General features: G+C 39.9%; 1 protein-coding gene and 2 non-coding genes across 3 annotated transcripts; 2 read left to right on the forward strand and 1 right to left on the reverse strand.

Annotated features, from left to right (window-relative positions):
* The first annotated feature begins 10,194 nt into the window (after positions 1-10,194).
* ACRALDRAFT_t245 lies at positions 10,195-10,266 on the forward strand. The gene has a single exon. It is a non-coding gene; the product is annotated as a tRNA-OTHER (tRNA).
* A 12,665-nt stretch (positions 10,267-22,931) lies between these two features.
* ACRALDRAFT_t250 lies at positions 22,932-23,006 on the reverse strand. The gene has a single exon. It is a non-coding gene; the product is annotated as a tRNA-Val (tRNA).
* Positions 23,007-25,020: 2,014 nt separating this feature from the next.
* ACRALDRAFT_2126764 (uncharacterized protein) lies at positions 25,021-26,144 on the forward strand. The gene has a single exon (XM_071023920.1). The coding sequence runs from the start codon at positions 25,116-25,118 to the stop codon at positions 25,584-25,586; it is 471 nt and encodes a 156-aa protein (XP_070872861.1). The 5' UTR covers positions 25,021-25,115; the 3' UTR covers positions 25,587-26,144.
* Positions 26,145-27,023: the final 879 nt, after the last annotated feature.

Consider the following 27,023-nt stretch of genomic DNA (forward strand, 5'->3'; position numbering starts at 1 on the left):
AAACCATAGAAGGCTATATATGGATTATATTCTTTATAAATCAATATAGCGGCTTTATTACTTACTATGTTGTAATATCGAAGAAGGCTTCCGAGATCTATCTAGTTATTATTTAATTTACCCGATAGTTTTGGCGCTAATTTAACCGCTAGGTACGGGTCTTTAAGTATATAATAAACTAATATAATCGCTTAAAATACAGGGTTTTAGCTAAGGGATTTAGTATCTAACGACAGTCCTCCTTAGCAGAGACCCCTATATACAACAGCGGTGCCGAAAGATCTAGAGCTATTATTATGATTAAGGCACGAGCTATACGAATTCACTCCCGATTACCCGATTTCCTATAGGTTAAAGTCGTCCTCTCTACCGCTTATGTATATAATAGAATACCTAAGTAGTGGCTCGGCTAGAAGACTCTATTTAAAGTCCTCTATTAATATCAGCCGTAACTAGCCTACCTTTAAGCCTAGCTATAAGGCCTTTCCTATGACCAGAGCGACCCTAACTAAATCTAGAAAGGTTTCAAATCGATTAGCACCGCGAGCCTATATTAGCTACCTTCTTATATATACTGTTCCTAGACCCGCAAAGTGTGGTTGCTAGCAATATACCGGTACTTTGCGCAGGTACCTTTTCCCGAATTTTACAGCGAATTTTAAGTGGCTTCGTTATATAGTATCGTACCTGTTACCAAAAGTATAATCATTATAAGAATAGTACTTCCATGATATATAGATGGGACAGCCAAATCACAAGTCACTCTATTCTTTTCGAGTATGAATTCCTTATTTACACTGCCCGATTATACTATGCGTCAGGGTCTTTCCCTATGCCTATGCACCTATACTCACTTTAGAACCTTAGTGTTAGGATATACATACCGTTAGAGTTCTATTTTTTACCTTTATAATAATATATAGGTTTAAGCCCTAAAAACTATAAAGGTAAGCTTTAATATAGGTATAATATAAATATTTAATTATTTATATAATAGTTAATAACTTTCTAATAGACTATGCTCTTAAGCCTCTAAGGGGGGGAGGGGGGTTAGCCGGGGGGGGGGGTCTTAAATTATTTATATAATAGTTAATAACTTTCTGATAGACTACGCTCTTAAGCCCCTAGGGGGGGTAGGGGGGGTCTTAAAGGGTAAGATACTAGAAACTTAAATAGTATAAGCAATTAGAGAAAGAGATATAGTTTAGGAGAGTAGCAGGGGGTTAGCTATATAAGACTATATAATTAAGTAATAGTTATGATTCTATAATAGGGTATACTACTTAATGAATTTACTTTTAATAGACTATACTCCTAAGAAAGGAGGGTACCTAAAGGGCGGTAGGTTAGGAACTTAGATAGAATAGTGATAGATAGGAAGATAGGGTTTAGAATATAGGCAGAGAATAACAGCATAGCCAGCGAGTATAGATTTATTAACTTATTAGTATTAGGTAATATCTTATTATAGTACTTAGCTTCCCTTTAGACTACTAACTCTATTTATATCTTATTATACAATTTAAATAATAGGTTAATCTATTACCATTTATTGGTTCATAAAGATATAAAGTTTATTACAAAAAGATAAATTAACTATTTACTTAATAATCTAAAATAGTAAAAGGAATACTATAATATAAGACTTTATAGTTAAGAAATAAACTTAGTTGTTTATATAAAGAAAATAATAGACGACCGTTATTATAGTAAATTAAAAACATCTACTATAAGCCAAGAAAAACAAGCTAATCAAACTTAGAGAAACTAATTATAGCTATAGGGTCAATTAATAAGGGACTCTCTAGGGAGACCTCACATTTCCATAGAGAGACCTTACACGTGACACTTTTGTGGGGCCATGACAAAGCCGCCGAGCTGCTTAAGTACTATGCTTATTTTGATGTACACGCTTAACTGTTCGTTGTACTGGTCTTATACCACTACTCGATTTCCCTGAAGTCGGTGATAGTTTAAGGCAAAAGCCGCCTAAAAGGGGCCCTTAAGATATCTAGTATAGGGAAGGAAGGGGGCACAGGAATAATGGTACTACCTAGATATAAGTCGTAACTAGGTACGTGTATTACCCCTCTGGCCTGCGGGCAGGTATGGCGGGAATGACCTAAAAGATAGTACACTAAAATGTCAGGTACAGGTATCTACTCAAGCTGTATATATAAATTATATGTATACCTTGGGGAGCTTGGCGGCTTTGTCATTGCTCCATAAAAAGTCACGTGTGAGGTCTCTCTATGGAAATGTGAGGTCTCCCCAGAGAGTCCCTTAATAATCTATTATATTAGGAGCCCGCTTAGATTTACTATATAAAGAGCTAGCTAAAAACGGGGGCCGCGCCCGAAGGGCGAGCTTTAGCTTGTATAGAATACGATTTAACTAATATTTACTATATCTAGGTTGCTGGCCTTAAAAGCAACTGTATCGTCCGTACACGTAATATCTTTTTTTTTTAAATAAATAAGAGTATTTTAACGGGAGCTTTAAGGTCTTAAAAGACGATATACGTTAATTAATAGAAAAAGAGCTGGCGGATATTATAAATTAGATCTGCCTGCTAATAATTAAATAAGACGAGCCGTAAAATAAAGCCAATTTATCGCCTAATATATATATAGTAGTATAATTCGAGCTTATTCTCTAGTCGGGCAGCGAGGTTAACGAACCTCTTCTAAGGGCTGCGCCTGCCGACCTTAAGGCTCGGGGGGTAGAACCGTTTATAGAGCTTATAAGGCCAGAACAGAGAGAGGAGCTTATAGAGCATATAAGGCTGGAGCTAAAAAGGACTCTTTTATAGCCGAGATTAATCACTAACGCCCGGATACTTACCTTCCTACTTTACCGGAAATCCCTTCTCAGGCAGAGCTTATAGCGGCTGCTTTTATAGGCTATATACTTATAAAGTAGGGGGGAGCTAAATTTCAAAGATATAGCAGTAATCACGTCTAGATCTCTACTTTTTACGCTAGAAGATATACCCTGTTAGTCTATGAATTAAATAGTAAGCCGCTAATAAATTTAAAATTAAGAAGGCACTTAAGAAACTATATAAAGTAATGCTAAAAACCGCGACTCCTATGCCCCGACCTTGTAAGATATACTATAAGCACCTGCTGGCTCCTCTAAACGACTAGTAAAACCTCGGAGACTACCTGTATAAGGCCTTATTCTAATAAGCCTAAAGGGATTATCTAAAGCGTTATAAGGAGATAGGCTCGTGGATCACATTACTAAAAGATAAGGCTAAGGGGTATTAGGTACTTAGTTATATATAGGTAATAGCCTATAAATTTAATAAGCACGGCTTCCTATAGACATATGAGGCTATATTAGTAGTTGGCGGAGATTAATAGTATTAAGGCTTATTAGAGGATATATAGACGGCCACTATCGCTGGCTGTTCCTTTAGATCGCTAATAGCGATCGCCGCCCGCTTTAACCTATCCTTAACATAATACGACGTCGTTAACGCGTTTATGCACGCGCCGCTACTATACTATATATAGCTCCCGCCTAGGACCGCGGTGTCGGGTTAATTATTATTACTAAAGAAGGCGTTATACGGATTACAGGAGGCTCTATTACTATAGTAAAAGTATATCACCGAAGTGCTACTAAGGTACGAGTTTAAGATAGTACCGTAGGAGCCCTGCTGCTTTATATGCCGTGGGCTAATTCTAGTCTTCTATGTGGATGATAATATAATCGGCTTTTAGGAAGACTTTAAGAAAGAGATAAAATACGCTATCGCGAGCCTCCGGAAATACTACGCTCTATAAGGCAGGCAGCTAATATAGTGGTTCCTTAGTATCGAGGTTATTCGGGACCGTCCCTCTAGGGCGACATGGTTATTATAACGCGATTATATCGTGAAGGTAGGATATCTATTATCTAAGGTATCTACCTATAAGCCTATAAACCCTATAAAGCAGGCAGAGCTGCTACTGTATATAGAAAAATTCACTGTCGTTAAAAACTATTAACGTAAAATAGGATCCGTTCTATATACCGTAATAATATCACGCCCCGATATCGTGTTTATAGTATCTCGACTCTATAGATTTAACATTAACCAGTATTATAAGGCAGCCGACTATTTAATCCGATATCTACTAGCTATATAAACCTACGCCTTAGAACTAGTTGGAGGTGACTTTATCGAGGTATTTACTAACGCGTCCTCTACGGATAACATAATTAATCGTAAAAGCAGCCAGGCCTTTACGATATGCCTATTTAGAGGCATAATACCCTAGCGTGCTAATAAATAAGCAACGGTTATAATATTAATAATAGAGGCGGAGCTGCTATTATTTATATAAGATACTAAGGAAGGGATATATATAAAGAGGCTATTAGAGGCGATAGACGTGATATTTAATAATCTATAGTTAAAGATAAGATACGATAATAGCTAAACAATACGCCTTATAATAGCTAAGATCGTAATATTAAAATACACGCTTAAGGCACGTGGATATATATAATAGCTAGTTACGAGAGGCGTAATGGATCTAAAGGATTAAAGTCAGCTACGTTATAAGCGCTAGGATAATCGCGGATAGATTAACGAAGGTCCTGTCTAAGGAAAAGTTTATAAGCTTTAGGAAATAGGTGGGAGTTATTATGGGTTAACTCCTTGAATATATAGTTTCGGCATAAGGCCGGAACCGCTAATTAGCACGTAGATCCGATACTCGGACCTCGCGCTGCCCTTACCGTGGATTCGTATAAACCTAGTAAATCCTATACTCCTGCGTAGACCTTTTCCTTTCCTTTCCTTAATTCTAGCTAATATAATTATTCAGCTTTACTTAGTGCGATTAACCTATAACTAGCCGCTTATATAGCTAGACTTTAGCGAACCCTACGCGTTATATTAGTATAGCCTTAGATATAAATACGCTATTAAGCGGCGGCGGTCTTATAAGCCCCGCTAAGCTAGCTAAGTGGACGGACTAAAGGATTACCGAAGCCATTAATATGACGCTAAGTCCTTTATAAGAATAAATAGCGTAATAATAAGAGCTACTCTAATAACTAGTAAATGGCTTCGTAAACGCCTAAGCCTCGTAGCGACCTCCCTCTAATCTCGCGCCACTTTTAGAGGGAGCCCCTATAAATATACCTACGGAGTTAGTCGTAGGTCCTCCTACCCCGGTAACTCTTACTCCCCCAAAAATCAAAGTCCTATAGGAATCGCACGCCCTATATACTAAGCCTTTACTATACCCCGCGAAGTTTAGCGGGAGATAAGCGGAGTACGCTATATAGGTATAATGGATATACGATAAGCTCCTTTTAGATAAACACCTATTTAATAACCGAGTAAGGATATAGTATTATATTAACTTATACTTAAAGGGGAGTGCTTAGTAAGTGGTATCGGCCTATTACGCCGCTAAAGGACTGGGAGGTACTTATAACTATAAATAGTTCCTCGCTTACCTAGACTATATCGATAAGGACTAAAACAAATAGCCTCGTATAGCCTACGTATTATATTCCCTTAAGTAGCGCGAGGAATAAACCTTCGCTTAGTTCCTAGCGAAATTTTATTTATTTATTTATTTATTATTCTTACTCCGCTATCCTTATCCTACCTAAGTAGCTAGAAGCCAGAATTCTAACTATACAGTCCTTCTCTAATACCTATAAGGGGGAAAACCGTAGTATAAGACTTAAGGAACTAGTATAAGACTAAGATAAAAAACCCTATACTCTCCTCTTTTTAGGAATATTACCTTATAGGTGTACCGTGGTGGCCCCGTTACTAACTCGCTACTAGTACGAAACTCGTGGCTTCTATACTAGGAAGCATATAATATAGCCCGTAGCGGCTTTAAAGCCGACTATATACTTAATTAACAGCGCGCGCGTAATTATCTCTATTAGTTTTATACGCCTTCCGTGTACCCTAGGGCTAACCCCTATAGGCCTATCTTCGGGTAACTTATATATACGCTTCCTAGGGTTTAAAGCTCCTAAGCTTCCCTTACTCTTTCTATAGCTATAGGTAAAGCTAACGCAGGCTATATGCCTACGCAGAACGCTTACGTAATAGCGTAAGAGGCTGCCTCTGTATTATAGAAGAGACGCCGCGTATTTTACTTACGCGCTTAGGGATAGCCCGATACTATCTTTTTATTTTCTATGGTAGGGCGACTAACTCCGACGTAGTACCTATTATTAACTAGCGAAGTCGAGCGGAAGGTGGGTCTAACGGGCCCCCTATTTAACCCTTATCGTATATACTAAGATAGATAAAGGCCCCCTAGAATAGGATCCAAGTAGCGTAAAAAAGGAAAAGGGTTCCCTCTTTTATATACGCCTCTAGCCGGATGCGAACTGACCCGGTCACGTCGACTATATACCAGGTATACCACCACTATACTATAGAGGCCAAGCGAAATTTAAAAAACAGATTATATAAGTAGGCGGTAGCGAGTAGGCCGACTTAGTAAAGATTATTTTCCTTAAGGGGGCCCTAACCTAGAAGCTATATAGCGCCTTAATTTACCGCGAAGTTACCTTATAATTACCTAAGCTAGGTTACTAAGGTTTAGGGTATCGCCTAAAGGCTAGAAGGGCTATATATAATTAACTAGAATACTTATATATTTAATCGAACCCGGAACTAAGAGATACGAGATACTAATAAAGATATCGTGATAAGTAGGATTAATTAAATCTAAGCGATATAATTATAAACTAACCTTATAAGAACCGAGAATAGTAGGAGTATAAGAAGAAATAATATATCCGTATAAATTATAAGTCCCGGACTAAGAGCTTAAAGGCTAAGGGTGTCCGCGTAGCGGAGCTATAGGCTAAGGATAGCGATATTACTATAAGCTCGGATAACTCGAATAATAAAGAGTTGGAAAAGGAATAGCTTTAGCGTCAAAGCGGGTATTAACGCCAATAGTCGCCCTATAGCAGGAGTAGGAGGCGTTTAAACACTTAGCTAATAGCGACTTAGCCCTAATATTAACGCGAGTAAATAAAAGATATATATATACTCTTATAGATATAGGTTATAATTATTACGCTATTATAAGTAAATGTTTTACCTAAAGACTTTGGTTAGAATTAGTCGATAAAAGAAAACGATTATTAAGAGCATTCTAGGATATATTTTAAGCCGGCTACTAACGCCGGGATCACTGCATTTAAGCTTAAGATTAGCAGCTATATATAATAAGTATTCGCTTATATAATAGAAAAACTAGATTAAGATATATTCCTAGGGAAGCCGTGGTTAGAATATAATAATATTATATATTATATAAACAATCGTAAGTTATATTATGGAGTCGCTGATATTAACCTACGATTGGTAGGAGAAGACGAGCCGGCCGATATACTAGCTATCGACCAAGTAAGGCTAGTCTCGGGATCTATATTTATAGCTGTGATAAAATAAACAAGGAGAGGGCTAAAGGGAAAAGAGGGGGACGATTTCGATACCTTTATCCGCGCTATTAGTATATAGGATATCAATAAAGCTCTTTATAAAAAGGAACCATAGACTCTTAAGACTATATCCCTATAAGTATACTATAAGAGTTCGTCGACCTGTTTATACCCGATAAGGCTCATAACTTACCCCCTTATCAGCTAGGTATTAATTATAAGATTACCCTCAAGCGAGGTCCTGGTAGACTTAAGCCGACCTTACTATAGGGGCCCCTTTACGGTATATTAAGGGAAGAGTTACTAATACCCCGGAAGACGCTTAATAACCTAGTAGATAAGGGATTTATATAGGCTAGTAGCTTAGCGGCCGCCGCGCCGGCTTTATTTATAAAGAAGCTATGGTGCGGACTATAAGTCTATTATAATTATAAAGCCCTAAACGCGATTACTTAGCGAGATTATTACCCCCTCCTATTAATTACTAAGACTCTATATAACTTAGCTAGCGCTAAGTGGTTTATAAACCTTAACGTAATTATAGCCTTTTATAAGATTCGTATAGCTCCCGGATATAATAGTAAGATAGCCTTTAGGATACGCTTTAGACTCTTCGAGTAGCTAGTATACCCTCTTAAACTAAGCAATGTACCCGCTACCTTATAGCGTTATATTACCTAAACACTATAAAAGTTCCTAAACGACTTTATTATGGTATATATTAATAATATCCTAATCTATTTAAGCGGATCTTATAAGGACTATAAAGCGAAGGTCCGGCTAGTATTATATAGACTCGCAGATACTAGCCTAAACTTAGACCCGGCTAGGTATAAGTTTAGCGTAATAATAATAAAATACCTAGGATTTATTATTACTATAGATAAGGGAGTATTTTATAGCCCGGACAAGTTAAAGGCTATCCGCGATTAAGAGGCTCCTACCTCTATCAAAGGGGTACGAAGTGTCCTAGGGTTCGTAAGCTATTACCGGATATTTATCTACGATTTTATAGGTATTATAGCGGCCCTCTCCGTACTAATAAAAAGAGACCGACTCTTTATATAGAGGGCTAAGGAAGATACCGCCTTTAAGGAGCTGAAACGACTCTTTTAGATAGAACCTGTCCTATACTTATAGACCCTAGACTATAAGACTATATTAAAGGCTAACTACTTAGGCTATATATTAGGTAGTATCTTATCCTAGGTAAACGAATAGGGATATTAATATATAGTCGCGTACTAGTTATATAAGCTTAGGTAGGCAGAGTATAACTACTCTATTTATAATAAGGAGATATTTACTATTATAAGTTATATACTCGCCTAAAAGGCAGAATTAATTAGCTACGAATAATTTATAATATTATCGGATTATAAAGTACTCGAGTACTTTATAACTGAATAGTCCCTTACTAAAAGGCAACGTCGCTAGGCTAGCGAACTAGCTTAGTTTAACTTTATATTAGAGTACTAGCGATGTACTAAGAACTTCGTAGCAGATACGTTATCCTATTATCAATAGAATGCCCCGAAAGATAATTCGGACGATTAGGAATAAGGATAAGTAATTTGACTAATCCCCGACTTAGTGATCCCTATAACTACTCTTAAGCCGACTATATAAAGGATATCCGTTAAGCGCGTATTCGAAATAAATAAAGATCTTTAACGACTCTAGGATAAGATTATAGCGACTGACCCCTAGTATTAAGGGGTCTTATTATAATTATCGCGGGAGCTTATAGCTTTAACCCGTCCCTCCGACTAAAGCTATAGATCACGGAGTATTCCTTTAACTTAGAAGGATATATAACCTTCCGGGACCGCCTCTAGGTGCCGGGCTTTAGGGACGACTCGTTACTAAAAGGACCCTTAGTATAGGCGATCTATAACTTTGTTATTAGCGGCTACCCAGGTAAGGAGAATATAATCGCTATAATAGCCAAATAGCTTTTCTAGCTAAGCATAAATAAGGATATCCGGAAATTTATCTATAACTATAATCCGTATAATAGGAGTAATTAATAATAGAATACAAACCGCGGACTATTAAAACTATTACCTTTACTAGAACAGATTTATAGCCACCTCGTGATAGAGTTTATAACGGATCTATTACTTACCGGCAAGGGTAAGGCTTATTACCTATAGGTAATTATAGACCGGTTAATAAAGTCCGTGATACTAGAAGCGATAAAGACGATAAAAGTAGAAGCCTGCGTAGAACGTTTCTTAAACTATTATTTCCGATTTTATAATATACCTCTCTTAATTACTAGCGGTAAGGGCTTAAACTAAATTAACAGGTTCTAGCGATACTTCTATAACCTTATAGGGATCGAGTAACGACTTAGTATAGTATACTACCTCTAAACCGATAAATAACCTAAGAGACTAAAGTAAGATATCTAAGCCTATCTTCGCGCCTTTATATACTACTCCTAGGATAACTAGGGTCGCTTATTACTCGCCGCGTAGTTATCGCTTAATAGTAGGAAGAGCTCGACGACCTAGATAAGCTTCTTTTTCTTAGAATATAGGTTCTATATTAACCCGATCTAAATCTATAACCTATCGCTTATATACCCAAAAAAGCCGCTGTCTATAATCTACTGAGTCGCCTATAAGGAGCTATAGCATTTATATAGGCCGTTATAGTATTGAAGTAACTATAAGATAAAAAGACTGTAAATAAGCGGCGACTCTTAGTAGAATGCTTTAAAGTAAGAGATCTCGCCTAGCTATCTATAGCTAATTAGGGGGGATAGCGTAGTGGTAGTACGCCTAGTGACTTGTCGTAAAGTCGTAGGTTCGAATCCTATTCCCCCCACTTCGCGCGCGAAAAACAAATTCGTGTATAAACTACCCGGAGCCCTTAAACCGAAACAGGGGACCCGAACAGGGACATATCAGTTAGACTATGGCCTGACTAAGAGAAAACACACGCCTCACGTAATCCTTACTTTACGGGAGGTAGGGCTCTTATATAACACACGCGTATTAAGCGCACACACACACGCCTTTACGACTAAGCCCTAGAGCCTAGGGAACTCTACGGCGCGCGTAACATAACTTTAATAATTCCCGGACTAAATATAAACGGGCTAGCCACTTCTTTACTTCGATATATAGTTTATATAAATAGACTAGATACTTATTATAGGAATCCAGCGTAGCATCGCCACCGCGGCGGCGGCCGGCGGGGCGAGCACGCCTAGCAGCGCGCTTAAAGGATGCTACCGCCGCCGTGAGCCGACCCCGAGCCTATTCTAAGTTAGCGCGGCATAGCTTCGGCACCCCCAGGGCCTTAACTTATAACTACTCCGTCACCGCCTTTACCGATAGCCGCTATATACTCTTAATAATATTCGAGGACACACTACTAATACTTTAAAGCTATGGCTAGAACCTATTCTAGATATTAGAACCCGCCACTACCGCCCCGGTACCACCGAGATACTACTATAAGACCGACTTATATCCTTATAAGTCCGCCGACTATTAGTATACTAATAGTAAGCTACGCCCTTTTTAGTGGTGTTAGTATATACTTCTATATCTTCGGGTTTTTCGCCCCTAAGGCGCTTAGTATATCTAAGGCATCTACTTAAAGTTAGAGATAGCCACTTAGCGGTATTACTCCGGCACCCTAAGGGCACCTCTAGGAAAACCTATAGTAGCACTCGCGCGGCTCTAGCATCGTAATAACGGGAATTACCCTTTTTCTTAGACTATTTCTTCTTAGGCGGTATCTAGGAAGCTATTAACACCGAGCTTAGATCTAACGCGGCCCCTCGCGGCACCCCCTCGAACTTATATTAAAGACTCCGGGCTATTAATTATTTTAACTATTACTTTAACTAACTATAGCCTATCCTATTAGCCCGCCCTAAAGCCGCTAACTCCCTACCCGCGTTACCGCGCTGCCACTTATAAATTAACGCCACTATAAGAAAACGGAAAATAAGGACCCGGCCTATCCATGGCCTATTAAACGCTTTATTAGTAACTACGGCACGGAGCCGGGAATAAAGGTAGGAGTAGGGGGGCAGGCGGCTTAATAGGAAACCTACGATATCGCGATAAAAGGGTTAAAGGAGGGAAAATAAGAAGAAGGGCGGAGGCCCTTAAAATTTTCTATTAACCTAACTATAACTATAGGAGGCTACCGAATTCGGTAGGCACATATAATAAAGGCAGGAGCACCTGCTAAATCCCCCGCCTAAAAGGAAGGTATAAATAAACCGGCCACCCCGATACAGGGAGGATTCCTAGAGCGCGGAGCCGCCGCGGACCTCTTTCGGCCCCCTATATAGGGTGCCGCGTCCCAGGCTAACTCGAAACCCCTAGCCTGCTACCTTCCCGTCAGCCACTAGACTAGAGGTATAATCCAGATACGTATTAAGCCACCACCGGGGCCGTCGAGGCCCCGACGCGGCACCGATCCTAATAAGGAGAGTATAGGGGATTTTCTACCCGAACGGGTTTTTCCCCCCTATAACCATCTAAGAAGGACCGTATAGCCTAAGCCGGGCTCCTAGACTAGTTAGGATAGCGGAGTAAGAGAATAATAATAATAATAATAATATTATAGGAATAGTCTTCTTAATAGACTTATGCTATAGCTTTAGGGCTATATATACGTATTAAATTAAAAAGAATAGCGAATTACTCTACGCCTAGGCCTTTAAAGAAACTAAGCTAGCTATAATAGAAATATAAAGTAATAAAGGTAATTAACTCCTACGTCGTTAAATTAGATATTCCCTCTAGAATATATCCCCCCTTTTATATCGATATCCTAAACTAAGCTAGCTATAACCCTTTTCGCGGGTAAGTTATAGCTAACCACTAGCCAGAACCGATTAGGGATACCGTCTACGGCGATAAGGAGTAGGAGGTAGATAATATCCTATACGTATAGAATAAGCGGTAAGGTCGCGGTATACTATATAAAATACTAGTATACTAGACGAGTTACGCAGAACCTATATAGGAGCCACTAGACGCTATATAGAATACTATGGTAATAAACGATTTCGAGGTAAAATACGGCCTAGTAAATAAAAATAACAGGCCTTTTTATAAGTATACTATAAGGAACGCGCGAGGATAGAAAGAGCTTAGTATAAGGGCGGTATAACCTGTAATTATAAGTTAATTAAAGGGGGGAAATTTACTAGCCCCCCCGCTAGTTTCTAAAGAGATAGATAATACCTTTATAAAGGACTTTAGTTAGCGGTAGGGCCGCTCGACTCTTCCTTACTATTATTATTACTACTATTAGTAGCAGAATCACCTCCCCCCTAGAGCGCGGTGAGGATACTCTTTAGGAGGCGCGTTATCGCTATGCCCTATACGCGAACCTTATAAAGGACGGCCTCTACCTTATAGCGGAGACCCTTACCGTCATTAATAGGAGCGGGGCCGGGGTTTATAGTAGCCAGGGCGGTAATAATAATAGGCGTAAGAGCGGGGGCGGAGCTTACCTTAGATAAGAACGTATAATAAGGCCCGTTACTTCGACTATATCACTTAGTTATTCCGACTATAGTTCTAATTAGACCTAATCTTCCTACTACCTTATCGATCTATATCTTTAATCTATGTCGTTAATCTACGTCGTTAATCTATGTCGTCAATGTATATCGTCAATCTACGTCGTCAATCTACGTCGTCAATCTACGTCGTCAATCTACGTCGTCAATCTACGTCGTTAATCTAGAGTACCACTATTTATAAGCGGCCTGTCTACTATTTATAAGAGTCCTAAACCCTATTAGGAAGGTTACGCAAGCCCGTGTAGTAGTGTGTATACGTCACGATCTTAGCTATAGATGTCCCGTACAGATACATCACGATAAGGTTTTCTCTCCCTTACTTATTACGACTATCCGTTATTATAAATTCACTGCTTATTTTAACCTCCTTGTATAAAGCTTTAGTTAATAAGAATATACGATATTATAATGGAAAATAAGGTGGAAACAAATGTCCTTAAGGTGGAAAAAGAGGTAGAAAAAGAGGTGGAAAAAGAGGTAGAAAAAAGAGGTGGAAAAAAGAGGTGGAAAAAAGAGGTAGAAAAAAGAGGTGGAAAAAAGAGGTGGAAAAAAGAGGTAGAAAAAAGAGGTGGAAAAAAGAGGTGGGAAAAGAGGTAGAAAAAGGAGGTAAAACTTTTTTAAGGTGATATATGGTGGTGGTTATAGAATAATAGATAAAACTTTATCTATATAATCGATAAGACCTTATTTATATAATCGATAAGACCTAATTTATATAATAGATAAGTCCTTATCTGTGTAATAGATAAGTTTATATAACCACCACCTTATATTACCTTAAAAAGCCTTTACCTCCTTTTTCTACCTCTTTTTCCACCTCTTTTTTCCACCTCTTTTTCTACCTCTTTTTCCACCACTTTTGCCACCTCTTCTCCAACCTCGAGGATATAATATATTTTAGGGTACTTTAACATAATAGAAAACAGGTTAGAGTAACTGCGATTTTATAGTCTTAGGCATTAAGTATAAGTTATAGTGATTAACGCCTGTCTTATATAAAACGTTTATTATGATTATACCCACCGGTACGGGATATCTGCAGCTAAGATCGTGGCGTATATAGACTACTGCGCGGGCTTGCGTAACATTCTTAATTAGGTTTAGGACGCTTGTAAATAGTAGACAGGCCGCTTATAAATAGTGGTACTCGTTAAGCTACGTCGTTAATCTACATCGTTAATCTACGTCGTTAATCTACGTCGTTAATCTACGTCGTTAATCTACGTTATACGTCGTCAATCTACGTCGTCACTCTACGTTATACGTCGTCAATATACGGTGTACGTCGTTAATTTACGTTGTACGTCGTCAATCTACATCGTCAATCTACGGAATAGGAGGCGGCGCGTTTGTTATCTTGTTATAGGAATAAGATAGCCGTGGGCGTGGGTGTGGGTGGCGTGGATGTGGACGCACGTGGACGAGGAAGAGGAAGAGGCGTTACTATTACTACTGCTATTAGATTCGATTAAACTAATAAGCTCGTTTATTAATACAATGCAATTAATCCGAGCGATTAAATTAATTAACTTGTCAAAGGACGTTAGAGACCGTAGCTACGAAGTGCTGTATTGGTATTCCGAAGGGTCTATCTATATTATATATATAAACTATAGTCGGAATAACTAAGTAGTATAGTCGGAATAACTAAGTAGTGTAGTCGGAATAACGGGTCTCCGTATAATAGTCGCTACGGGCTAGTTTATAGGCCTCGCGGAGCTAGACTAGAGTTAGTAACGACCTAAAAGAGAACGCGGGAATACTTATATCGTCGTTACTAGGGTTATCGCGTATAGTATAACGCGCATTAGCTATAAGCTTAATAAAGTTAATAGCGGCGGCGGGGAGCTAAGAGAGTTAGTCGCGACTACTTAGCCTACGAATTTTAGGGAACTTATTAGGCGGTATATATAAGGCTTATAGTGTATGCGTAGTATTTAGGCTTACTACGGGCTATAATAAGCCCGGATTAGTTATACTATTTTTAGTTGAATTTCTATTTAGTACGGGCTATATAATCGGTATAAGGATAGTAAAAGGTATCGCCGGGGTAGCCGGAGGAGTAAGCTAGGCCGCGTTAACGCTAATAAAGCGACGCAGCCTATTAAAGAGTTAGTAATACCCTTATAGCGAAGTATTAGGCCCTATTATAAATGTTCTCTTTAGCCAGATACTTACCGGTATTCGCTATAATAGCGAGGGCCTCCTTAGCCACGCTTTTAACTAATTAACCTTATTCCTTGCTATTAGAGAAGGGGGGGGGGGGGGGGGGGGGATTACTAGCGGCTAGCCGCTCTTTAATAATACCCTCGCGGGTATAGCGGGCGCTATAGCGGGGGGCTAATATTTAGTTATATACTATTAGCCGTTACTTAACTAGATCGACGCGAGGGCTTATCGGGAAATTTATAATAATTAACGAGATAAATAAGAAGATATAAATTATAGAATTACTAAAAAAGCTATAAGAATAAAATAACTATGCCATGAGTTAGTAAGGAACGATAAGGCCCTTGGCACGGAACTAGCGCTAAAGCTTAGTACTAAAATGATATTATAGGCTTATAGGAAAAAGAACTTATTATAAACGAAACTCCGGGCGAAACTATCTATATACTATAATATTAAGCCACGAAATACGATAAAAGCCTATAAAGCTATTTACTATAATAGTTTATAAATAAAGAAGAAGGAGTAACCGAGTATTACTTAATATAATTGATAAGCGCTTAGCGGAACGCGGAGTATTAATAACCTATAGGCAAAGTCGCTACGAGTAACGCGTAACGCGGACCGGCCTAATATAAGGGAGGAAGTACGCCTCTCTCGCGAACCGTTAGGATAAAAGGGGAAATCGGCCTTTAGTTATCGCAGCCCGGGAGAGGGAGGAGGGGGAGTGATATTATAGGTTAAGCCCTCGAATATATAGTTTCGGTATAAGGCCAGAACCGCTAATTAGCGCGTAGATCCGACGCTCGGACCTCGCGCTGCCCTTACCACGGATTTATATAAACCTAGTAAATCCTATACTCTTTTATAAACCTTTTCCTTTCCTTTCCTTAATTCTAGCTAATATAATTATTCGGTCTTCCTTAGTATAATCAACCTATAACGAGCCGCATATAGGAGTAATAGATATACAGTGACGTTTCTATATAAATAAGCTAGGGGAGATATTACCGGAGTATTTAGAGGAGCTAGAAGAGAAATTCGATAGAAGCTATATAAATATTAAAAAAGAGGATATATGGATAGAAGAAGCCTATAAATAACTTTAACTAAGTAGCCGCCGAATAACTATTTAGTTAGGGGGGTGTGTCGTATAGGCTAGCTTAAAGTAGGTTCGGAATAAGTTATTCTGGGCCCGAAAATAAGAGTGGACCTACTATAGGAATAAGGGCAGGACATTAGCACTTAGATTAGAGATTTCCATAGAGTTAATTAAATCAACAGATCCATCGCCTAATTTACGCAATTAAGTTATACGCTGTTTTTAATAATTAGCACTTAAATAGCTCTTTTAAACGATTCCGAGCACGGCTTATTATAGTATTATTATTATTATATATTACGCTGATTTTACCTAATTACATAGGCTAGCCTTCTAGGCGATAGTCCTTCTCTGATTTAGGAGGGGGGAAAACCGATTAGGACGAAAACCCCTCCCCTTATATAGTGTAGTGTGGGTAGCCCTAGGGCGGCCGCTACGATAGCGCTATACGGCTATATATTAACTCGGTGCGTATTCCGGATCTTACCTCCGGTATAATAGCTAACGGGGTGTCTGCTATTGGGTTCGTAATTTACCCGTGTTAGGGCGGTGCGTTACCGCTATAATAGCCCTACGGCCCTCTAGCCTAGTCCGTTCTGTGTTATATAGTCGTCTATAATACGTTCCTTCTTTATATAGTCTCCTTTATTCGATATATCCCTAGGTAGGGTACGGCTCCCCTACGCTACCGCTCCGCCTATCCGTGACTACCTTATTATAGGTACCGGGGTAGCGGTCGCGCCTACCTTCCTTTATAGCTATAGGGCTACTAAAGCTTTTTTAATAGAAAATCCTTTTTTAATCCTCTTCCCTCTTCCTTCCTCTCTCTTCTTCTTTAAGCTATCCTATTAAAATAAGTCCGGCGCTATCTTCGCGGGCAGCCTACGTTACCTATATACCTAGTTTAAGTCCGTTTCGTCTAGGCTAACGCTTATTAGTATAGATAACCTTTATTATTAACTAAGCCGCCGCTAACGGCGCCGCTAGCGCTAAGGATACCCCCGCCCCCGCCGGCCTTACCGGTAAGAAAAACGTGTATTCTTTATATATTATCCCTACGTGTCTAGCGCGTCTAACTTAGGTAGGAACTAATTCCTACGACTATTCGGGCCTTACCTTATACCCGCTATATCTCCGTTATCGCCGTTAATCTATTAGTCGATAAATACCGTAATATTACTGGAACAGGGGCGTATTACTACCGCTATGCTAGGGGAAAAAGAGGTGGCTATAAGTCGGTGCCGGTAACCTATTACACGGCTCTAAACCGGCTAATATAGGCTATTCATCGTGTCCGGGCTAAAGATACCGCCGCTATAAGTGTTAAGCGCGGGGTCGCTACGTGGGCTTCTACTAATTATTATAGACTCGCTGTGTTTATAAGACCGCCGGTAAGCGTTAGTTATAGGCTCTACGTGCTAGCCGTAGCTCCTAGCGTCGGGCTAGCGCCGCCGCTAAAGCTATGGCTATAAATAATCGTCCTATAACTTAAGTATAATTCGCTAAAGTTAAGCGTATAGTTAAGAATATTAGCCGTCGAATAATAAGTTAGCTCTATTCCCGCTATATTCCCGCTACTAACCTGCCTAGAACCTCGAGGTCCCTACCGCCGCCGACCCTACTACCTCCGGCATGGATAAGAATACTAAAGACGATAGGAGCGAGGCCGATAAGGCTAAGAATATATAAGATACCGGCAGTAAGGCTGCCTAGAGGATAGCCGAGATAACGGGGGGTTAGCTATATATAGGCGCGGCGCCCCCTAAAAAACCTATTAACGCCCGTATAACTTACTCTTTACTACGTTCCCGTGATAGTCCTTATACCGTTATCGTCCCCTCGGGGTCTAGGGCCCTTACTAGGCGAAAATCCTAGAGCCTGCCTATCTATAAGAACTATTTCGCTACTACTCCCGCCCTTTTATCGTCTTTAAGGGTATAGAGCCAGTCCGCCTTACTCCTTAGCTCCGCTCCCGCTATACTTTATAGTCTCTCCCGTATTAGGTTATTTATATCCGTGTATTATAATACGATATACTCGGCTATTTTTATTCCCCCGTTTATATAGGAGTAGCGCGGTATTATTATACCGGGGACGCTGTATTAGAAAAGGAATTTACGGAGGCTAAGCTTCTCTGTCCGGATCTATATAAGGATTAAGCTCTAGGGTTTAGAGAGTCCCTTATATTTCTTAAGTGCTGTCTTCGAGAAATGGGGCGTCCACGCCGCGGCCACGCTGCTATATTATCGCGGGCTTGTATTCTCCTATCTATACCGCTACTTATCGCGTAGTCTGCGTCTTAGGCTGCGTCCTAGGTGCCACGTTTATACTTAGTTCTTTAGATACTCCTAGCCCCCCGGCGTATACCTCCCGGGGCTTCTACGCCTAATACGCGTAGCCGTATCGGCTATAGTTCTAACTATTATTAGGAATTCCTTTATAGGGGTTCCCTTTATACGTTTTACTATTTTCGCGACTAGGAGGTTACTATAAAGGTCGAGGGGGGGAACGCCTAATTCTGTCTTTAGAACCTTAGTCGTAATGGCCCTATAAGCGCCGGTAACGATATATAGGCACTACGCCTATTTAGCAGTAAGTTATCTTATAATACCTCTAGGTGTCTTACCCTTCTCTATAAGGGTATAGAAAACCGGTATAGCGTATATAGCTACGCTTTTAATAACGCTTAAGTATAGCTTATATACGTCCTTAATACGGTAGCCCCACGCTAACACGGTAAGGCGGGTAAAAGCGTATTTCTATACCTAGATCTTCGCCTTAAGGTGGGTTAGGTAGGCTCGGAATATTAGTTTACGGTTAAGGATTACCCCGAGTAGGGCGGCCTCTCTCCTTTATAGTACCTAAACGCCTTCGATACGGAAGTTAAGCGCCTCCGGTCTCCTAGCTTATATAAAGTATATAAGCTTATACTTTATAGCCTTAAAGCATAGCCCGCTCCTCTCTAACTAGTCCCTATATATTTCCTAGGCGCGTTATAGCCGCGCCGTTATAGCTATATTATCGTGTCTAAACGCGATAATATTTATATTATCTATAAAGCCTATTATAGCTATTCTAGCTACTCTATAAAGTTCCTAGTAGAGGGTGCCGATATATAGGATAAAGAGGATAGGTAATAGGGGTGATCCTTAGGGGACCCCGGCTCTTATTTCGGTATACGGCCCCGTTACGCTATTAAATTATAGCCGCGCTCTCTTTTCGCTTAGGTAGGTTTAGAGCTATACTATAAACTATATTAGGAAGCCTAGGTTATCTATTACTTCTACTAAGCGGGGGTATAGGACCGTATCGAAGGCTCCCTAGATATCGAGCTTAAGTATCGCTGCTATACCGCTATAGTCCTATACTATCCGGATTCCTTCCACTACTACTCTTATAGTAATTATCGTATCCCTATATTTACGGTTCCTTATCTAGCCGGGGGGGAGTAACCTATACTCTTCCGCTATAGCTATAACGCGTTTAGCCAGGATTTTCTTAAGTATTTTCCCTATAAAGCTAAGGAGCGAGATTAGTCGCTATCCGGACGCCGTGTAGTACGCCTCTTATAGCTTCCTAGGTTTCTTAAGGACCGCGATATCCGCGCTACGGAACCGCCGTAGAAAGTATAAGGCCCTAAGGCAGGCGGTATAAATTTAGGTAAGGCGTTTCTAAAGCGGAGGGCTATAGGCCTATAGAAATCCGTTAGGCAGGCTATCCTCCCCGGGTACCTTTTACTTAGCAGTATATAGTATAGCGTGCTTAATATCCTTTTCCGTTACTAAGTCTTCGATATATATTATTCGCGGGTACGCCACGGTGCCTAGAGGTCTAGGGTCTATAGCGTTTAGCGCCGGGAAGAATTTCTAGGCTAGGACGTTTACCTTCTCCGAATATATCTATATTAGCGGTCCGGCCCCGCTACGGTATAGGGCTAGGATAGAGGGGGGCTCGGGTTATTCGTGTCCGGCTATTCGCGCCCACTTCTAGAGTAACTAAAGGCTTTTATAGTCCTACGCTATCTAATCGACCGCGCTACGCTAGTATCTACGCTTCTCCCTCCTAATAAGGTAGTCTTTTTTCTTAGTCGCTTCCTAAAGGTCCCGCCACCGCCCTTATAACCGCCTTATATAGAACCTATAGGTAAGGCGCGTAACCTTTTTATTCGCTATAACGATCTCGGGGTTTTACTATAAAGGCAGGGGCTATAAGCATAGTGGTCCCTTACGCGATACCGTGGCGTTAGCGATATCGTAGAGGTCCTGGGTTAGTTACTAGGTCGCTTATTTAATCGCCGTTAGGTCTAGTTTAATCGGGTCGGTATATATCTTAGCTGCCTCGGCCTAGACCTTAGCCAGGTCTATCTTCCTCTACTATTATCCTAGGGTTTTAGTTCGCCCTTACTATATTCGCTTTATATAGACTAGTATCGCCTATACGATATAGTCGGATCCGGTGAATTTATAGTCGTTACCCTTATAGTCGTATTATATATCCCCGGTAATCTAGGTTAGGTCGAGTATACTATATTATTATCCCGGATCTATTACTATTCGAGTTAGGTGCCCCTTCGGCGTTATAAGGTCGAGGCGCTAGCGGTGCGCTATAGCGAGTAGGTCTTCGGATTATCGATCGTATTTATTATAGCCGTCCTAGAGCGGGTGCTTAAGGTTAAAGTCCCCGATAAGGATAGTGCGTCCTCGCGGCGGCTCCGCTACTAGCCTATGGATCGGGGTGTTCTATCCCGCGCCTTCGTAGTTCGCGGAGTAAATTACCTATATATTCGTCTTCTAGACCCCCTCCCCTAGCGTTACTTAGGCCTAGTCGTCTCCAGCCCGCCACGTCCACGCGGCGGGTTCGTGTCTCTTATATATAAAGAGGAGGGCTCTCCTCCTCCCCAGATCATCCTATAGTCGCATCTCTTCGGGCAGGATGGCCTTCCTGTCCGGGCTTATTATAGTAAACACACGGAAAAGACAGTTAAGAGCTAGGGAAATAAAGAATCGAGGAAATATCATTAAAAAACCTGTTAGAAATTATAAACAAACATCGTTAATAAAGAGGTTAGTTAACTAAAAGAACTCGACTTTAGCTGCTAGGCTACTAAGATTATATATAGCGAGCTACCTGATAACCTCTACCTTATATAGCTCTTAGGTTACTATTCTAGGCTGTCTATTTACTTTATTCTAACTATCCCTTTTGGTTTCTTTTATATGAGTTTTATATCTCTTTTAATCCGTTTTTCCTTTATAGTTTTCTATTAAACAGCCTTTTAAAGCTATTTTAATAATAGTTTAATACTAGGCTAGGCGTATTCCGAGTGTTTTTAAATAAATTGGGTCGAAATAGGGGGTGTGTTATATAACTAAATGAGTTATATGTATAGAGCTATACTAGTATGGCTACGCAGCGCCGTGTTAGGACTCCAAGCTTCTAGGCTATTAGTGTCTAGAGTGAGTATCCCTTATATATAAAACAGGCTACTAGACGGGGATTCCGATTAGTTATATTTAGCCGAGGCATAGCCTATATATAGCTAAGCGTTTAGCGAGCCTATGGCTGGGAATCAAGGCAATCTACGTATCTTTATAGATCGTTCGGTTAATTATAGCCTTGTATTATACTAAAAATGTCTCTTATTCGGTAGAAAGCCTTTATAGGGGTATAGTAGCCTCCTAGCGTGTTACCCTACTATGGATATGCCCTTGAAGAGTAAAGAAGGGCACTCCCTGATCTCGGTAACCTTATCGTAGACTTATTGCTACCAGACTGGTTATTATACACATTTTAAGAGCTTGATACTATGTATTTTAGTATATTAACTACGAATATCTAATTAAAAAGGGGATTTATAATATTATAGTAGGAAAAACGCAGTTAGATTATAGTGTTTTTATTTATTTATTGTTTCTTACTCCGCTATCCTTATCCTATCTAAGTAGCTAGGAGTCAGAATTCTAACTATACGGTCCTTCTCTTATGCCTATAGGGGGGAAAACCGTAGTATAAGACTTACGGAACTAGTATAAGACTTAGATAAAAACCCCTATACTCTCTTCCTCTAGGATTACTGCCTTATACGGGTACTGCGGGAGCCCCGTTACTAATTCGCTACTAGTACGAAACTTATAGGCTTCTATACTAGGAAGCCTATAACGTTTTATCTATAGCGGCTTTAAAGCTAACTATATACTCAATTAACGGCGCGTGCGTAATTATCTTAGTTAGTTTGATATACCTCCTGTATGCCCTAGGGCTAACCCTGTGGGCCCACTATAGGCGACTTATATATGCGCTTCCTAGGGTTTAAAGCTCCTAAGCTTCCCTTACTCTTTAGATAGCCGTAGGTGGAGCTAACGCAGGCTATATGCCTACATAGAACGCTTACGTAATAGTATAAGAGGCTGTTTCCGTATCGTAGAAAAGACGCCGCGTATTTTACTTACGCGCTTAGGGATAGCACGATACCGTCTTCTTATTTTCTATGGTAGGGCGACTAACTCCCCTATAGCACCTATTAACGACTTGCGAAGCCAGGCGGAAGGTGGGTTTAATAGGCCCCCTATTTAACCCTTATCGTATAGGCTAAGGCAGATAAGGGCCCCCTAGAATAGAATCCGAGTAGCGTAAAAAAAGGAAAAGGGGTTCCTTTTTTACGTGCGCCTCTAGCCGGATTCGAACCGACCCGGTCACCTTAACCGTGTGCCAGGTATACTACTACTATACTATAGAGGCTAGATTATAGTGTTATATAGGTGGAAAGGTTTAAAAAAAAGGTGATTAGGAGGGTAAGGTAAGCGGTTAGTCGGGGGGGACCTTATATTATAAGGTTATTATATTAACTTAGTAATAAATCCTAATTAGTTAATAACGCCCCGTTTTATAATTTTAAGACGCTATTAACGAATTTCAATAACTTTATACAAGGTATATCGTAGCCAAAACGCTAATTTAACGCCGCTTCTTTTCCACGATATACTCTATTTATATAGTAAACAAAAGGCCGATTATAGTAATATAGGCTTATATTACTTAAATACAAAACCATTACATTATACGTACTTTTAACTCGTATAGAATATCTTAAAGGCTTCTACGTATATCGATATATCTACTCTGGGTCCTTTTAAGATAGAGGAGGTTCTAAAAGGGTCCCTAAACAATATACCGAACCCGAAGAATATCGTCACGTATAAAGTATATAGCTTACCTCGGCAGGAAACATAGCATTATCGTAGTGGGTACGAAACGCTTTAATAATAATATTAGCCTAGTGATTATTAATAACATAGATCTACTATCTTATTAAAAATCGTCAACAACAAAAAAGCTCATTATTTCTTTAGGAGCAGTTCTTATATAAATTTTTATTATCTTATTAAAAAACGTTAATAAGAACATCTCTGCTAGTATAGTACTTCGAAAACAGGAGGCAAAAGGGGCATAGCAGAGGTTAATATAAAAAATGCGTTTATTATAAAGATACTATATAAAACGGCGTGCTTATGCATCGGTGAGTCTTAAGTTATATATTTTTTAGTTACTTTAATTTTTTAATAGTATATTAAATATAGAACGGGGCCTAAGATAGTAGTATAGAGGCTAAAACTATTAAAGTAACTATAATTTTTAATTATTAACTATAGTACTTTTTATTATATAATACTATTATTAATCTAATTAAGATAGCTGTTTTATATAAGTACCACTATTTATAGCCGCCCTGTCTGGTATTTACAGCCCTCTCTATCCTATTTCGGAAGGCTACGCGAGCCCGCGTAGTAGTCTGTATACGCCACTATCTTAGCTATAGATATCGCGTACTGGTACGTACCCCGGATCACGATAAAATTTTTATAGTGTTAAGACTGCCGCTATTCACCGTGACTTATCTCGAATACTCTATATTATAAAATCACTGCTATTTTTCGATTATTTTTATTATCTTTAGGTATCTTAGAATACCCGATATTCTTTACCTATCCGAGGGCTAAAAAAAGGGTGGAAGAGTAGTAGAAAAGGGTGGTGGAAAAGGGTAGTGGAAAAGGGTGGTAGAAAAGGGTAGTGGAAAAGAGGGCGGAAAAGACTTTCTTATAAGGTCATATAATTAGTTATATAAGCAGTCACGTGACTAATTTCGTGACTAGGAGCTAATAATATACACACCTTAATATAATATAATATAATATATAAGTGGTCACGTAACTAATCACGTAACTGCTTATATGACTAATTATATAACCTTATAAGAATTTTCTTTCCGCCCTCTTTTCCACCACTCTTTTCTACCTTTTTCTATTACCCTTTTCCACTACCCTTTTCCACCACCCTTTTCTACTACCCTTTTCTACTACCCTTTTCTACTACTCTTTTCTACCTCTAGGTAGACGTGATATATTCGTATCGCCTAGAGGTTTATGTATAGAAGGTTATTATAAGTAGTGAATTTATAGTTATAGACATTAGAGATAAGATTAGGTAAGAAAGTCTTATCCTAATGTATATATACCGGTACGCGATATCTGCAGCTAAGATAGTGGCGTATACAGACTACTACGCGGGCTCGCGTAACCTTCCCAAATAGGATAGAGAGGGCTATAAATACCAGACAGGGCGGCTATAAATACTAGTACTCGTTTTATATCTTATGTCTTACAGTCTCTAAGTTCTACTCCATAGAGATTTATAATACGGCCATGTTTTCGCCCGGAGCCTAGATATTCCGGCCGTTCTGTTCCAATATGTTCTACGGCCTCCGACACCCTCGGCCTTTCCTGTTGACCTCCCCTAAGTTTAGTCAATCTTGAACCAGATATTGTACAATATATCCCTGCAAGAACCAACATGCAAGAACGAGACTTTGAAGACCTACCAGCCATTGTCGCCACCAATCTCATGCATCAGCACGGCTGGACTGAGATCAAATCACATCCGCTACGCGGCAGAGACCGTGACGCCCCGCCCAGGCTGATTATCAGTGGTCTGCCCCCACGACGACTCTACATCCACCCCGATCAGCAAATCAAGGCGCTGAAGGATGGCTATGCATCCGGACACCAACATATCCAGGAACCTGAGTTCGAATGGGTCCTTCCTCTCCATGTTACAGAATCAGTGACATTGGCTGCGTTTTCAGCTTGGTTTGACTCCATCAGCGCCTTGCCTCCTGACACCCAACCAGAAAGCCATTGTGATGCGCGCGGCTGGAGACGCTCGGCACGACACAAAAGGTGCCTGCTTGCGCTACTGCACGATGATTCCACCGTCTCATATTACCTAATGCATGATGGTATCATCAAACCGCGACAGAACTAAAGCCACTTACATGACTGCCACAAGGTCTGTGTTCAGAGCCACAGGTACCTCTCTGTCTTGCACAACACCTGTCCCGGAGCGAAGGCTATTCGAACCGGCCATCGTTACCGACTCGTCCGATAGTAAGTGACCCGGTGAAGATTACCTTCTGGGTCTCGCACATTCAATATCTGGGATCACACAACGGTACGGAAACCTGCTTGGGCCTTGTAATCATAAGGCTATTGCATGACCTTGGCAGTATCCCGTGGTGGTATTGAAAAGGAGAGGCCATGTCGCAAAGGCCGGCCCGCAACAAGAACAGAACTAGTTGTTCGGGGCCCGAAATTAAGGGTGGGCCTGCTACAGGATCAAGGGCAGGATTTTAGCACACAGATCAGAGATTTCCACAGAGTTGATTATAGCACCTAAGAAAAGCTATGCCAATCGCGGCTATTATAATTTTGTTATATAGGTAGGAAACTCTTATCTCAGTGGCCTTAGATCTCCGTGGTATATATAGCTTAGGGTGGCAGGGGTATATAGTTAAATAATAGAGATATATTTATACTATAATTATATATACTAGATCTACTATTTTCGTTTTAAACTAATTATATAACTTAAAGACTATCTCCTATATAAAGCCCTAGGGAGGGAGGTAATAACACGGACTAATAAATAAGGCTTACCGGCTCCTAAATCGATAAGAGTTAAGATAGACTTATCCTCCTCTTATATTCACTATTCCTAGACCCGCAAAAGGCGGTTGCCCTAAGAGGTACCTTTACTATACGCACGTCCCTTTTAGTTGCTTTTCGCCCGCAAAAACAGTAATCTATAGTATAGAAGTAACCTACTGCCTTAAATAAATAGTCTTTAATTATCTTTATTTATCGGAAAGATACTTCCATTTATATAGGAATACATACCTAATTAGGTATTACTCTCCGATAGCGACCTAAACGTGTATAACGCTTACTCGGGTACTATATTATAAACTATCGTAAAGTGTAAAGAAGATATTTTCTAATGCTTTACGGGTATATTCTAACGTTTAGTTTATATTCTAACGTTTAGTTATTTTTAGTTTTAGTTTCCGGCGCTAAAATAGACTAACCTAATACGCCCGCTACGCGGTGCTACCACCTCTATAAGATCCTTAAGCCTATCTCTAAGTTCGGTTTCTATTATCGAAATAGAATATATATCACTTATTATAAACGGCTAGTCATAGGCTAATCACACTCAGCAAGGCTGAATAATTATATTAGCTAGAATTAAGGAAAGGAAAGGACAAGGTCTATAGAATAGTATAGGATTTACTAGGTTTATACGAATCCGCGGTAAGGGCAGCGTAAGGTCCGAGTATCGGGCCTACGCGCTGATTAGCGGTTTCGGCCTTATACCGGAACTCTATATTCGAGGGGTTAACCTATAATATTACCCCGCTCCTGT

Source organism: Sodiomyces alcalophilus (assembly GCF_042370955.1).
Source record: "Sodiomyces alcalophilus JCM 7366 unplaced genomic scaffold ACRALscaffold_7, whole genome shotgun sequence".
NCBI classification, from domain to species: domain Eukaryota; kingdom Fungi; phylum Ascomycota; class Sordariomycetes; order Glomerellales; family Plectosphaerellaceae; genus Sodiomyces; species Sodiomyces alcalophilus.

Excerpts from the sequence above, each read along its gene's own strand:
- ACRALDRAFT_2126764 (XM_071023920.1), top strand. The coding sequence starts at position 25,116 with ATGCAAGAACGAGACTTTGAAGACCTACCAGCCATTGTCGCCACCAAT.